This window comes from Coregonus lavaretus (genome assembly GCF_964263955.1).
Source record: "Coregonus lavaretus genome assembly, chromosome: 17".
In the NCBI taxonomy this organism is placed as follows: Eukaryota; Metazoa; Chordata; class Actinopteri; order Salmoniformes; family Salmonidae; genus Coregonus; species Coregonus lavaretus.
Genome location: NC_140004.1, coordinates 47,569,194 through 47,582,125, shown reverse-complemented (window position 1 = coordinate 47,582,125; position 12,932 = coordinate 47,569,194). Strand labels below are relative to the sequence as shown.

At 41.3% G+C, this 12,932-nt stretch overlaps 1 protein-coding gene across 1 annotated transcript in view; it reads left to right on the top strand.

Annotated features, from left to right (window-relative positions):
• npr3 (natriuretic peptide receptor 3) overlaps nucleotides 1–12,932 on the top strand; it is a 69,035-nt gene that overhangs the window by 28,132 nt on the left and 27,971 nt on the right. The window contains exons 2-3 of the mRNA XM_084180836.1: nucleotides 1,234–1,356; nucleotides 3,364–3,539. Coding sequence (XP_084036962.1) covers nucleotides 1,234–1,356; nucleotides 3,364–3,539 — 299 coding nt within the window. The remainder of the gene's footprint in view (nucleotides 1–1,233; nucleotides 1,357–3,363; nucleotides 3,540–12,932) is intronic.

Below are 12,932 nucleotides of genomic sequence, written 5' to 3'. Positions count from 1 at the left end.
TATTTGGTTGCGTTGACAACCAAACACAATTCAATTTCACTTTTGCAATGCAGTAAGTAGCCTATTAACTTGTCGACATGTTAAGGAATTCTATGTTGGATTCACGTCTCCAACTAAACCAAAAATACAAGTTAAAGAATAGGATTAAGCCAGTAGATCAAAATGAAACTATCCAAGCATTAGATACATCTATTTTAAATGTTGACATGTGGTTCCGTTGTCAACCAAACAATTCAATATTACTTTTGTAATCCAGTAAATAGCCAAAAGTTAATGCTATTTTACAAACTAATGTAACAGTATTTCTTCATGGACACATTTTGAGGTTACTGTAACTGTACGTTTCTTCCTATGTTATCATAGAACGTGTGCATGTTCAACATAGCATGCAAAGGTCGCAGGTCTGTGGAAATCTTCACAATTGCAATAATGAGCATCGATCACTTACTTGCACTATGTACTTTTAATGTAATCTCAACTGCAATCCAGGTCATTTGGTTGTGCTATTAGATGAAGACCAGTGATAACACATTCATCTGTTGTATAGATTAACAACATATCTGACATTGTATTCCCATTTGAACTTTGCTGTGCTTTTAATGGTTGAAAGTGCAGAGATACATTTAAATGACAACTAAACCAAAAATCAGACATTGTTTTTCCATTGGAATTTGATTGTGCTTTTAGATGGTTGAAAAGCATAGTGAACCCCACCTCTTTAAGGAATACCTGGGATAGGATAAAGTAATCCTTCTACCCCCCCAAAAAAAAAAGAAATTTAAAAATAATAAAAAATAAAATAAAAATAAGACTAAAAACTAGAAACAATAAATAATAAATTTTAAAAATCACAGAAAAAAAAAAAAAAAAAACATTTGTAAAGTGGTTATCCCACTGGCTATAAGGTGAATGCACCAATTTGTAAGTCGCTCTGGATAAGAGCGTCTGCTAAATGACGTAAATGTAAATGTAAATGTAACACACTGGGAATTCAACAACATTCTGGCTGTCTTTTTGAGTGGGTGAATTAAAGTTGAAATCTCATTGATCAATGTCTCAACCAAATATTACCCACATTTCCACGTTGAAATGACGTGATGTGCCCAGTGGGATGCATCCTTTCCACTCCGGCTTTAAGAAAAGTCATTTGTCAGTTGTTGTATTAAAGTTCCTAGTCTTGTTGAAACGGGGTTGAGGTGTAACACTGGTTCTTTTCACGTCGATCTCTTGCAGTTGTTATCATGTGTGCGGGAGCAGACGTTGTCCGAGAGATCATGCTAGCTGCTCATCGACGGAGGCTCACTAACGGGAGCTACATCTTCTTCAACATCGAACTCTTCAACTCCACGTCTTATGGTAACACTACTCATCAACACAACGTTCCCAGCCCTACATATACAAAAACATATATATATATATAAACAACATGTAAAGTGTTGGTCCCGTGTTTCATGAGCTGAAATAAAAGATCCCAGAAATGTTCCATACGCACAAAAACCTAATTTGTTTACATCGCTGTCAGTGAGCATTTCTCATCAGCACAACGGTCCCAGTGATATATACAGGGATGGCATGGTAACACTACCCTACATATATACAGTGATGGCATGGTAACACTACCCTACATATATACAGTGATGGCATGGTAACACTACCCTACATATATACAGTGATGGCATGGTAACACTACCCTACATATATACAGTGATGGCATGGTAACACTGCCCTACATATATACAGGGATGGCATGGTAACACTACCCTACATATATACAGTGATGGCATGGTAACACTACCCTACATATATACAGTGATGGCATGGTAACACTGCCCTACATATATACAGTGATGGCATGGTAACACTACCCTACATATATACAGTGATGGCATGGTAACACTACCCTACATATATACAGTGATGGCATGGTAACACTACCCTACATATATACAGTGATGGCATGGTAACACTACCCTACATATATACAGTGATGGCATGGTAACACTACCCTACATATATACAGTGATGGCATGGTAACACTACCCTACATATATACAGTGATGGCATGGTAACACTGCCCTACATATATACAGTGATGGCATGGTAACACTACCCTACATATATACAGTGATGGCATGGTAACACTACCCTACATATATACAGTGATGGCATGGTAACACTACCCTACATATATACAGTGATGGCATGGTAACACTGCCCTACATATATACAGGGATGGCATGGTAACACTACCCTACATATATACAGTGATGGCATGGTAACACTACCCTACATATATACAGTGATGGCATGGTAACACTACCCTACATATATACAGTGATGGCATGGTAACACTGCCCTACATATATACAGTGATGGCATGGTAACACTGCCCTACATATATACAGTGATGGCATGGTAACACTACCCTACATATATACAGTGATGGCATGGTAACACTACCCTACATATATACAGGGATGGCATGGTAACACTACCCTACGTATATACAGTGATGGCATGGTAACACTACCCTACATATATACAGTGATGGCATGGTAACACTACCCTACATATATACAGTGATGGCATGGTAACACTACCCTACATATATACAGTGATGGCATGGTAACACTGCCCTACATATATACAGTGATGGCATGGTAACATTGCCCTACATATATACAGTGATGGCATGGTAACACTACCCTACATATATACAGTGATGGCATGGTAACACTACCCTACATATATACAGTGATGGCATGGTAACACTACCCTACGTATATACAGTGATGGCGAGGTGGCAGGTAGCCTAGCGGTTCGAGCGTTGGGCCAGTAACCAAAAGGTTGCTGCTTCAAATACCTGAGCCGACAAGGTGAAAAATATGTCGACGTGCCATTATGCAAGGCACTTAACCCTGATTTCCTCCAGGGGTGCTGTGCTACCATGGCTGACCCTGTAAAACAACACATTTCCCTAGACCTATCTGGTGTACGTGAGAATAAAACATATACTTTTTTTCTAATCAGCCTTACACATATATACTGTATAGATACATGATGATGACTTCTGCTAATATACTCCCTGTTGTCTCTCTGTTTCTGATCAGACGACACACTCCCAAACATTAAAGCAGAACTGCTATGTTACTCCAACCCAGCACTAAAACAGCTGATTCAACTAATCAATAAGTCATCAAGAGATGACCCATGAGGTTTTAATACTAGGCTGGATCAAAGGCCTGCACACCATATAAATCTCCAGGTCCAGGGCTGCACTGCATGGTGACAGACAGAAACATTTCAACGTGTCAACAATTTCACCACTTTTTTTTCTCTCTCTCTCCTCGTATGGTTTCCCAGGCAATGGCTCGTGGAAGCGAGGGGATAAGTACGACAGTGAGGCGCGGCAGGCGTACTCTGCCCTCAACATGGTCACGCTGCTCCGGACGGTCAAACCAGAGTTTGAGAACTTCTCCCTAGAGGTCAAGAGGTCCATCCAGAAGGCTGGCATACCGGACTGTGACGACTGTGACAATGTACGTAAGTCCACCCCGTCCCCTGTGGCTCAGTTGGTAGAGCATGGTGCTTGCAACGCCAGGGTTGTGGGTTCGATTCCCACGGGGGACCAGTATGAAAACGTATGCGCTCACTAACTGTGTGTCGCTCTGGATTAGAGTGTCTACTAAAAGAAACTGTAGCTGAACCCTCTGGCGAACAGTGTTAGTGACTGGCAGGCCACAACAGTTAGCCAAGGGTCTTGATCAACTAAACTGATTGATGTTGTTGAGGACAGTTCTAATGTGTTGTCTTGTTGAGGACTGTCCTAATGGGTTGTCTTGTTGAGGACAGTCCTAATGGGTTGTCTTGTTGAGGACAGTCCTAATGGGTTGTCTTGTTGAGGACAGTCCTAATGGGTTGTCTTGTTGAGGACAGTCCTAATGGGTTGTCTTGTTGAGGACAGTCCTAATGGGTTGTCTTGTTGAGGACTGTCCTAATGGGTTGTCTTGTTGAGGACAGTCCTAATGGGTTGTCTTGTTGAGGACAGTCCTAATGGGTTGTCTTGTTGAGGACAGTCCTAATGGGTTGTCTTGTTGAGGACAGTCCTAATGGGTTGTCTTGTTGAGGACAGTCCTAATGGGTTGTCTTGTTGAGGACAGTCCTATTGGGTTGTCTTGTTGAGGACAGTCCTAATGGGTTGTCTTGTTGAGGACAGTCCTAATGGGTTGTCTTGTTGAGGACAGTCCTAATGGGTTGTCTTGTTGAGGACAGTCCTAATGGGTTGTCTTGTTGAGGACAGTCCTAATGGGTTGTCTTGTTGAGGACAGTCCTAATGGGTTGTCTTGTTGAGGACAGTCCTAATGGGTTGTCTTGTTCAAGACAGTCCGAATGTCCTAGAAATCTTGTTACTGTAACTTTCACTTTCTCCACATCCTTGAAAGCGTGCAGATTTATATTGACATTCTTAGGTGTATATTTAAGTATGAAATACATGGCTGTCTATGCTAAGCCAAGCGATGTGTGTGTGTGTGTGTGTGTGTGTGTGTGTGTGTGTGTGTGTGTGTGTGTGTGTGTGTGTGTGTGTGTGTGTGTGTGGTGGTTAGTTAATGAACATGGCCCTATTTCTATTACAGCATATTGGATGACTGTCATTCATATTCCATTCACCCAGTTCAATGTAACATCCATAGGTTTAGGCTACTACATGATACTATAATGTTCCCTGTACCCATCATGAGGTTGCTACAACCTAACCTACGAATTAAAGTTCACAACGAAGGTGCGCACAGGTCGAGAGAAGAATGTGAGTAATCAAGGTGAGAGACAGTGACACGTTCAATACCGCCTTGTACATAATCCAAACGGGTGTAGTCATTAGTCCATGTTAATCCAAACGGGTGTAGTCATTAGTCCATGTTAATCCAAACGGGTGTAGTCATTAGTCCATGTTAATCCAAACGCGTGTAGTCATTAGTCCACGTTAATCCAAACGGGTGTAGTCATTAGTCCATGTTAACTGTTGGACTAATGACTACACGCTAGATCAGCTAGATGCGTCACTGTCTTAATTACTATCATTTCTCTCTCGACCTGTTACATTATAAACTTTCAACAAGAGTCTCTATTGGACAAATTCAACTAGGTCCCTCCCCGTTTCGATGAACTTGCTTCCATTTTAAGAAACGTTTTCAACAGAGTCGGTGGAATGAATACACCCCTGATCACCCGCACACACAGTTCACTTTCATAGCAGCCACATACAAACAGCATCATCACTTTGCTCATTCTATAATTCCTTCTCACATCTAACATCCTCCTCTCACCTTGTGCACAACACAACAGCTGTCTGTGACCAGGCGCCAAAAACTCTCCAAGCCAAACCTTCATGTCTTAACCGCTTACCACTACACAGACTACATTGTTGTCACCATATTAACGTTATACTAGTCAACAAACTAGAACCAAAGCGTTAGTAAACTCACAATCCAATCCATGTGTACAATCACGCAGTACAGCGATTTTATGACTGTATTGTCTATCAACGATGATGACGTCGGGATGTCACAAATGATGGTTTAGCATATTTGAACTTGACTGCACCACCAGAGTGTGGCAGCACACACAGCAGGGCGACATGCCAAACGGCCCAGTCCCTATTTGCAATAGCCAAAATGTTCTATACAGTTGTGGTCAAACGTTTTGAGAATGACACAAGTATTGGTCTTCACGAAGTTCGCTGCTTCAGTGTTATGAGATATTTTTGTCAGATGTTACTATGGTATACTGAAGTATAATTACAAGCATTCCATAAGTGTCAAAGGCTTTTATTGACAATTACATTAAGTTCATGCAAAGAGTCAATATTTGCAGTGTTGACCCTTCTTTTTCAAGACCTCTGCAATCCGCTCTGGCATGCTGTCAATTAACTTTTGGGCCACATCCTGACTGATGGCAGCCCATTCTTGCATAATCAATGCTTGGAGTTTGTCAAAATGTGTGGGTTTTTGTTTGTCCACCCGCCTCTTGAGGATCGACCACAAGTTCTCAATGGGATTAAGGTCTGGGGAGTTTCCTGGCCATGGACCCAAAATGTAAATGTTTTGTTCCCCGAGCCACTTAGTTATCAATGTTGCCTTATGGCAAGGTGCTCCATCATGCTGGAAAAGGCATTGGTCGTCACCAAACTGTTCTTGGATGCTTGGGAGAAGTTGCTCTCGGAGGATGTGTTGGTACCATTCTTTACTCATGGCTGTGTTCTTAGGCGAAATTGTGAGTGAGCCCACTCCCTTGGCTGAGAAGCAACCCCACACATGAATGGTCTCAGGATGCTTTACTGTTGGCATGACACAGGACTGATGGTAGCGCTCACCTTGTCTTCTCCGGACAAGGTGTTTTCCGGATGCCCCAAACAATTGGAAAGGGGATTCATCAGAGAAAATGACTTTAGCCCAGTCCTCAGCAGTCCAATCCCTGTACCTTTTGCAGAATATCAGTCTGTCCCTGATGTTTTTCCTGGAGAGAAGTGGCTTATTTGCTGCCCTTCTTGACACCAGGCCATCCTCCAAAAATCTTCACCTTACTGTGCGTGCAGATGCACTCACACCTGCCTGCTGCCATTCCTGAGCAAGCTCTGCACTGGTGGTGCCCCGATCCCGCAGCTGAATCAACTTTAGTAGACGGTCCTGGCGCTTGCTGGACTTTCTTGGGCGCCCTGACGCCTTCTTCACAACAATTGAACCTCTCTCCTTGAAGTTCTTAATGATCCGATAAATGGTTGATTTAGGTGCAATCTTACTAGCAGCAATATCCTTGCCTGTGAAGCATTTATGACAGCATGTATTTCCTTGCAGGTAACCATGGTTAACAGAGGAAGAACAATGATTTCAAGCACCACCCTCCTTTTAAAGCTTCCAGTCTGTTATTCTAACTCAATCAGCATGACAGAGTGATCCCCAGCCTTTCATTTGAGTCATTTAGCAGACACTCTTGTCCAAAGCGACTTCTATTTTTATACAGGCCCCCCATGGGAATCAAACCCACAACCCTGGCGTTTCAAGCACCATGCTATACCAACTGAGTTAGTGAGTGCATACATTTTTATTTTTATTTTTATACAGGCCCCCCATGGGAATCGAACCCACAACCCTGGCATTTCAAGCGCCATGCTCTACCAACTGAGCTACACGGGCCTTGTCCTCAACACTCTAACCTGTGTTAACGAGAGAATCACTGACATGATGGCAGCTGGTCCTTTTGTGGCAGGGCTGATGAAGTTAATAAAGGGATTAAGTTCATTTTCATGGCAAAGAGGGACTTTGCAATTAATTGCAATTCATCTGATCACTCTTCATGAATTTCTGGAGTATATGCAAATTGCCATCATCAAAACTGAGGCAGCAGACTTTGTGAAAATTAGTATTTGTGTAATTCTCAAAACATTTGACCCAGACTGTACAAAAAAGTATGTGGACACCTTTTCATCCCAAAGGTGTTCGATGGGGTTGAGGTCAGGGCTCTGTGCAGGCCAGTCAAGTTCTTCCACACCGATTTCGACAAACTATTTCTGTATGGACCTCGCTTTGTGCACGGGGGCATTGTCATGCTGAAACAGGAAAGGGCCTGCCCCAAACTGTTACCACAAAGTTGGAAACACAGAATCGTCTAGAATGTCATTGTATGCTGTAGTGTTAAGATTTCCCTTCACTGGAACTAAGGGGCCTAGCCCGAACCATGAAAAACAGCCCCATACCATTATTCTTCCTCCACCAAACTTGACAGTTGGCACTATGAAATCGGGCAGGTAACGTTCTCCTGGCATCCGCCAAACCCAGATTCGTCCGTCTGACTGGCATTGCGCATGGTGATCTTAGGCTTGTGTGCGGCTGCTCGGCCATGGAAACCAATTTCACGAAGCTCCCGACGAACAGTTCTTGTGCTGACGTTCCTTCCAGAGGCAGTTTGGAACTCGGTAGGACAGACTATTTTTACGCTCTACGCGCTTCAGCACTCGGCGGTCCCGTTCCCTGAGCTTGTGTGGCCTACCACTTCGCGGCTGAGCCGTTGTTGCTCCTAGACGTTTCCACTTCACAATAACAGCACTTACAGTTGACCGGGGCAACTCTAGCAGGGCAGAAATTTTACGAAATGACTTGTTGGTGGCATCCTATGACTGAGCCTCCACTGGTTTGTGTGTGTCTGTGTGTGTGTCTGTGTGTGTGTCTGCGTGTGTGTCTGTGTGTGTCTGTGTGTGTGTGTGTGTGTGTGTGTGTGTGTGTGTGTCTGTGTAATAGCATCATTAGAACATCATCCCTGCTAGTTATAGTGACAGGGAGACTTTGTGTAGGGTTGCATAATTCCGGAAACTTTACCTTTTCTAAAAACCAGGGAAGAGTTTCTGGAATTTAGCAACCCTAACCTTGTCTTCTCATGCTACAAACCCCATCGACCTGCGACCTGAGGAGCCAACAGAATACCTCTCCTCTCCTAGACCTACAACTCTCCTAGAACTGAGGAGCCAACAGAATACCTCTCCTCTCTTAGAACATAAATGAGAAAAACATATAAAAACCAAACAAAGATAAAAGACGTAAAACACAATGAAAAAATACTTTGGAGTGGCTTAAATAATATCATGGGCAGAAAACCCAATTCTTCTCCATTGTTCATTGAAGTTAATGGGTCATTTATTACAAAACCTTTTAATATTGCCAATCATTCCAATGACTCTTTCACTAGTACAGTGGAAAAACTCAGACATGAAATGACAACATTGAACCATCATATTTTTGAATGAAAGATCTAATAATGAAAGAGAAGGATTGCCGTTTTGAATTTGGTCCAGTTAGTGTGGAAGAGGTGGAAAAACTATTGTTATCCATCAGTAATGATAAGCCACCAGGTACAGACAACCTTCATGGGAAACTATTGAGAATGGTAGAAGACTGTATTGCCACCAAAGCATTTACATTTACATTTTAGTCATTTAGCAGACGCTCTTATCCAGAGCGACTTACAGGAGCAATTAGGGTTAAGTGCCTTGCTCAAGGGCACATCGACAGATTTTTCACCTAGTCGGCTCGGGGATTAGAACCAGCAACCTTTCGGTTACTGGCACAACGCTCTTACCCACTAAGCTACCTGCCGCCCTTAGACCGTTCTCTCTGCTACCATCCGGCAAACGGTACCGGAGCATCGGATCTCGGACCAACAGGCTCTGAGACAGCTTCTACCCCCAAGCCATAAGACTGCTAAATAGACAGACTGCTAAATAGCCAGACTGCTAAATAGCCAGACTGCTAAATAGTCAATGAATGGTACCCAAACTATCTGCACTGACTCGATCTTGAACTGACCCTTCGCACACTCACTAGACTATATATACACACTATATACACACTCACTAGACTATATATACACACTATATACACACTCACTAGACTATATATACACACAATATACACACTCACTAGACTATATATATACACTATATACACACTCACTAGACTATATATACACACTATATACACACTCACTAGACTATATATACACACTATATACACACTCACTAGACTATATATACACACAATATACACACTCACTAGACTATATATATACACTATATACACACTCACTAGACTATATATACACACTATATACACACTCACTAGACTATATATATACACACAATATACACACTCACTAGACTATATATACACACTATATACACACTCACTAGACTATATATACACACAATATACACACTCACTAGACTATATATACACACTATCTAGACAAACTACGCTGTCACTCCTACACACTACATACTTTTACACTCATCATTTTCTGCTGCTACTCTGTTCTTTATTTTACCCTTATTATTATCTATCCTGATGCCGAGTCACTTTACCCTGCCTTCATGTACATATCTACCTCAAATACCTTATTATTATCTATCCTGATGCCTAGTCACTTTACCCTGCCTTCATGTACATATCTACCTCAAATACCTTATTATTATCTATCCTGATGCCAAGTCACTTTACCCTGCCTTCATGTACATATCTACCTCAAATACCTTATTATTATCTATCCTGATGCCTAGTCACTTTACCCTGCCTTCATGTACATATCTACCTCAAATACCTTATTATTATCTATCCTGATGCCAAGTCACTTTACCCTGCCTTCATGTACATATCTACCTCAAATACCTTATTATTATCTATCCTGATGCCTAGTCACTTTACCCTGCCTTCATGTACATATCTACCACAAATACCTTTTTATTATATATCCTGATGCCTAGTCACTTTACCCTGCCTTCATGTACATATCTACCTCAAATACCTTATTATTATCTATCCTGATGCCTGGTCACTTTACCCTGCCTTCATGTACACATCTACCTCAAATACCTTATTATGATCTATCCTGATGCCTAGTCACTTTACCCTGCCTTCATGTACATATCTACCTCAAATACCTTATTATTATCTATCCTGATGCCTAGTCACTTTACCCTGCCTTCATGTCCATATCTACCTCAAATACCTTATTATTATCTATCCTGATGCCTGGTCACTTTACCCTGCCTTCATGTACATATCTACCTCAAATACCTTATTATTATCTATCCTGATGCCTAGTCACTTTACCCTGCCTTCATGTACATATCTACCTCAAATACCTTATTATTATCTATCCTGATGCCTAGTCACTTTACCCTGCCTTCATGTACATATCTACCACAAATACCTTTTTATTATATATCCTGATGCCTAGTCACTTTACCCTGCCTTCATGTACATATCTACCTCAAAGACCTTATTATTATCTATCCTGATGCCTAGTCACTTTACCCTGCCTTCATGTACATATCTACCTCAAATACCTTATTATTATCTATCCTGATGCCTAGTCACTTTACCCTGCCTTCATGTATATATCTACCTCAAATACCTTATTATTATCTATCCTGATGCCTGGTCACTTTACCCTGCCTTCATGTACATATCTACCTCAAATACCTTATTATTATCTATCCTGAGGCCTAGTCACTTTACCCTGCCTTCATGTACATATCTACCTCAAATACCTTATTATTATCTATCCTGATGCCTAGTCACTTTACCCTGCTTTCATGTATATATCTACCTCAAATACCTTATTATTATCTATCCTGATGCCTAGTCACTTTACCCTGCCTTCATGTACATATCTACCTCAAATACCTTATTATTATCTATCCTGATGCCTAGTCACTTTACCCTGCCTACATTTACATATATACCTCAAATTGACCACATTGATCTGGTACTGGTACTCCCTGTATATAGCTGCACATTGATCTGGTACTGGTACTCCCTGTATATAGCTCCACATTGATCTGGTACTGGTACTCCCTGTATATAGCTCCACATTGATCTGGTACTCCCTGTATATAGCTCCACATTGATCTGGTACTTCCTGTATATAGCTCCACATTGATCTGGTACTGGTACTCCCTGTATATAGATCCACATTGATCTGGTACTGGTACTCCCTGTATATAGCTCCACATTGATCTGGTACTGGTACTCCCTGTATATAGCTCCACATTGATCTGGTACTGGTACTCCCTGTATATAGCTCCACATTGATCTGGTACTCCCTGTATATAGCTCCACATTGATCTGGTACTGGTACTCCCTGTATATAGCTCCACATTGATCTGGTACTGGTACTCCCTGTATATAGCTCCACATTGATCTGGTACTGGTACTTCCTGTATATAGCTACACATTGTTTGCTGCCTTTTCATAGTAAACCGATGGAGAGGATTGTGTTTGACCACATACAATGCCATTTTTCAGAGAACAAGTTCACTTTCAGCATGCATATACATGCATTTCAGCAAGCATATATATAAGCCAAGCTTGTAGTGTCATACCCAAGAAGACTTGAGGCTGTAATCTCTGCCAAAGGTGCTTCAACAAAGTACTGAGTAAAGGGTCGTAATTCTTATGTAAATGTTTCAGTTTTCTATTTTTAATAAATGATCAACAATTTCTAAAAACCAGTTTTTGCTTTGTCATTATGGGGTATTGTTTATAGCTTGATGAGGGGGGGAAAAAACAATTTTAATCGATTTTAGAATAAGGCTGTAACAAAATGTGGAAAAAGGGAAGGGGTCTGAATACTTTCCGAAGGCACCGTAGAAACGGGACCTCAACTAGTACTGCAGTGACTAGGGCTGTTGCGGTGACCTTATTACCGTCACACCGGCGGTCACGAGTCATCAGTGTTGCCAACTCATTTTCAGGGGAAGTTGCTAGAGGCAGGTTGATTTGTTGCTAAAAGTTGCTAAATGACGTTGTGATGTCAACAAATATGATTTGACATTTGTTAGTTTAGATTTGTTTGTTTATTATGACATATTTTTATTTGTAAAAGTAATATAAACACAACACATTTTATATGATCAGATATTTTTATTTTTAAACACAACACAATTAATTATTGAACAATTACACATTATACATTATTGAACAATTACATTTAATTTATGTTCTTATTAACTAGTAAACCTACACATTCTGAACAATTCTAGTTTTAAGCGGTGTATTGGTAGTTAGTTAACATGCTACCTAACTGATCAACAATTATAGGTACAAGCTAATAACAAGGTATATATGCTATCTTATTGAACAAGCAACTTAATTCAAATAATGATGTGTGCGCTAGGCATCTCTCTCCAGCTCTCTCCAGGTTGTTGTGCTGCTTGGCTGGCCTGCTGATTGGCTGGCCTGCTGCTTGGCTGGCCTGCTGCTGCCTGTGTACGAGCTGAGCGCCTGCTGCTGACGTCACTCACAATGCACTTTTGCAGCCAGGCACGTGTGTTGTGACTGAGTGTGTGACAGAGAAAATCGTTTTTGTGTCATTTAGAAGGAAAA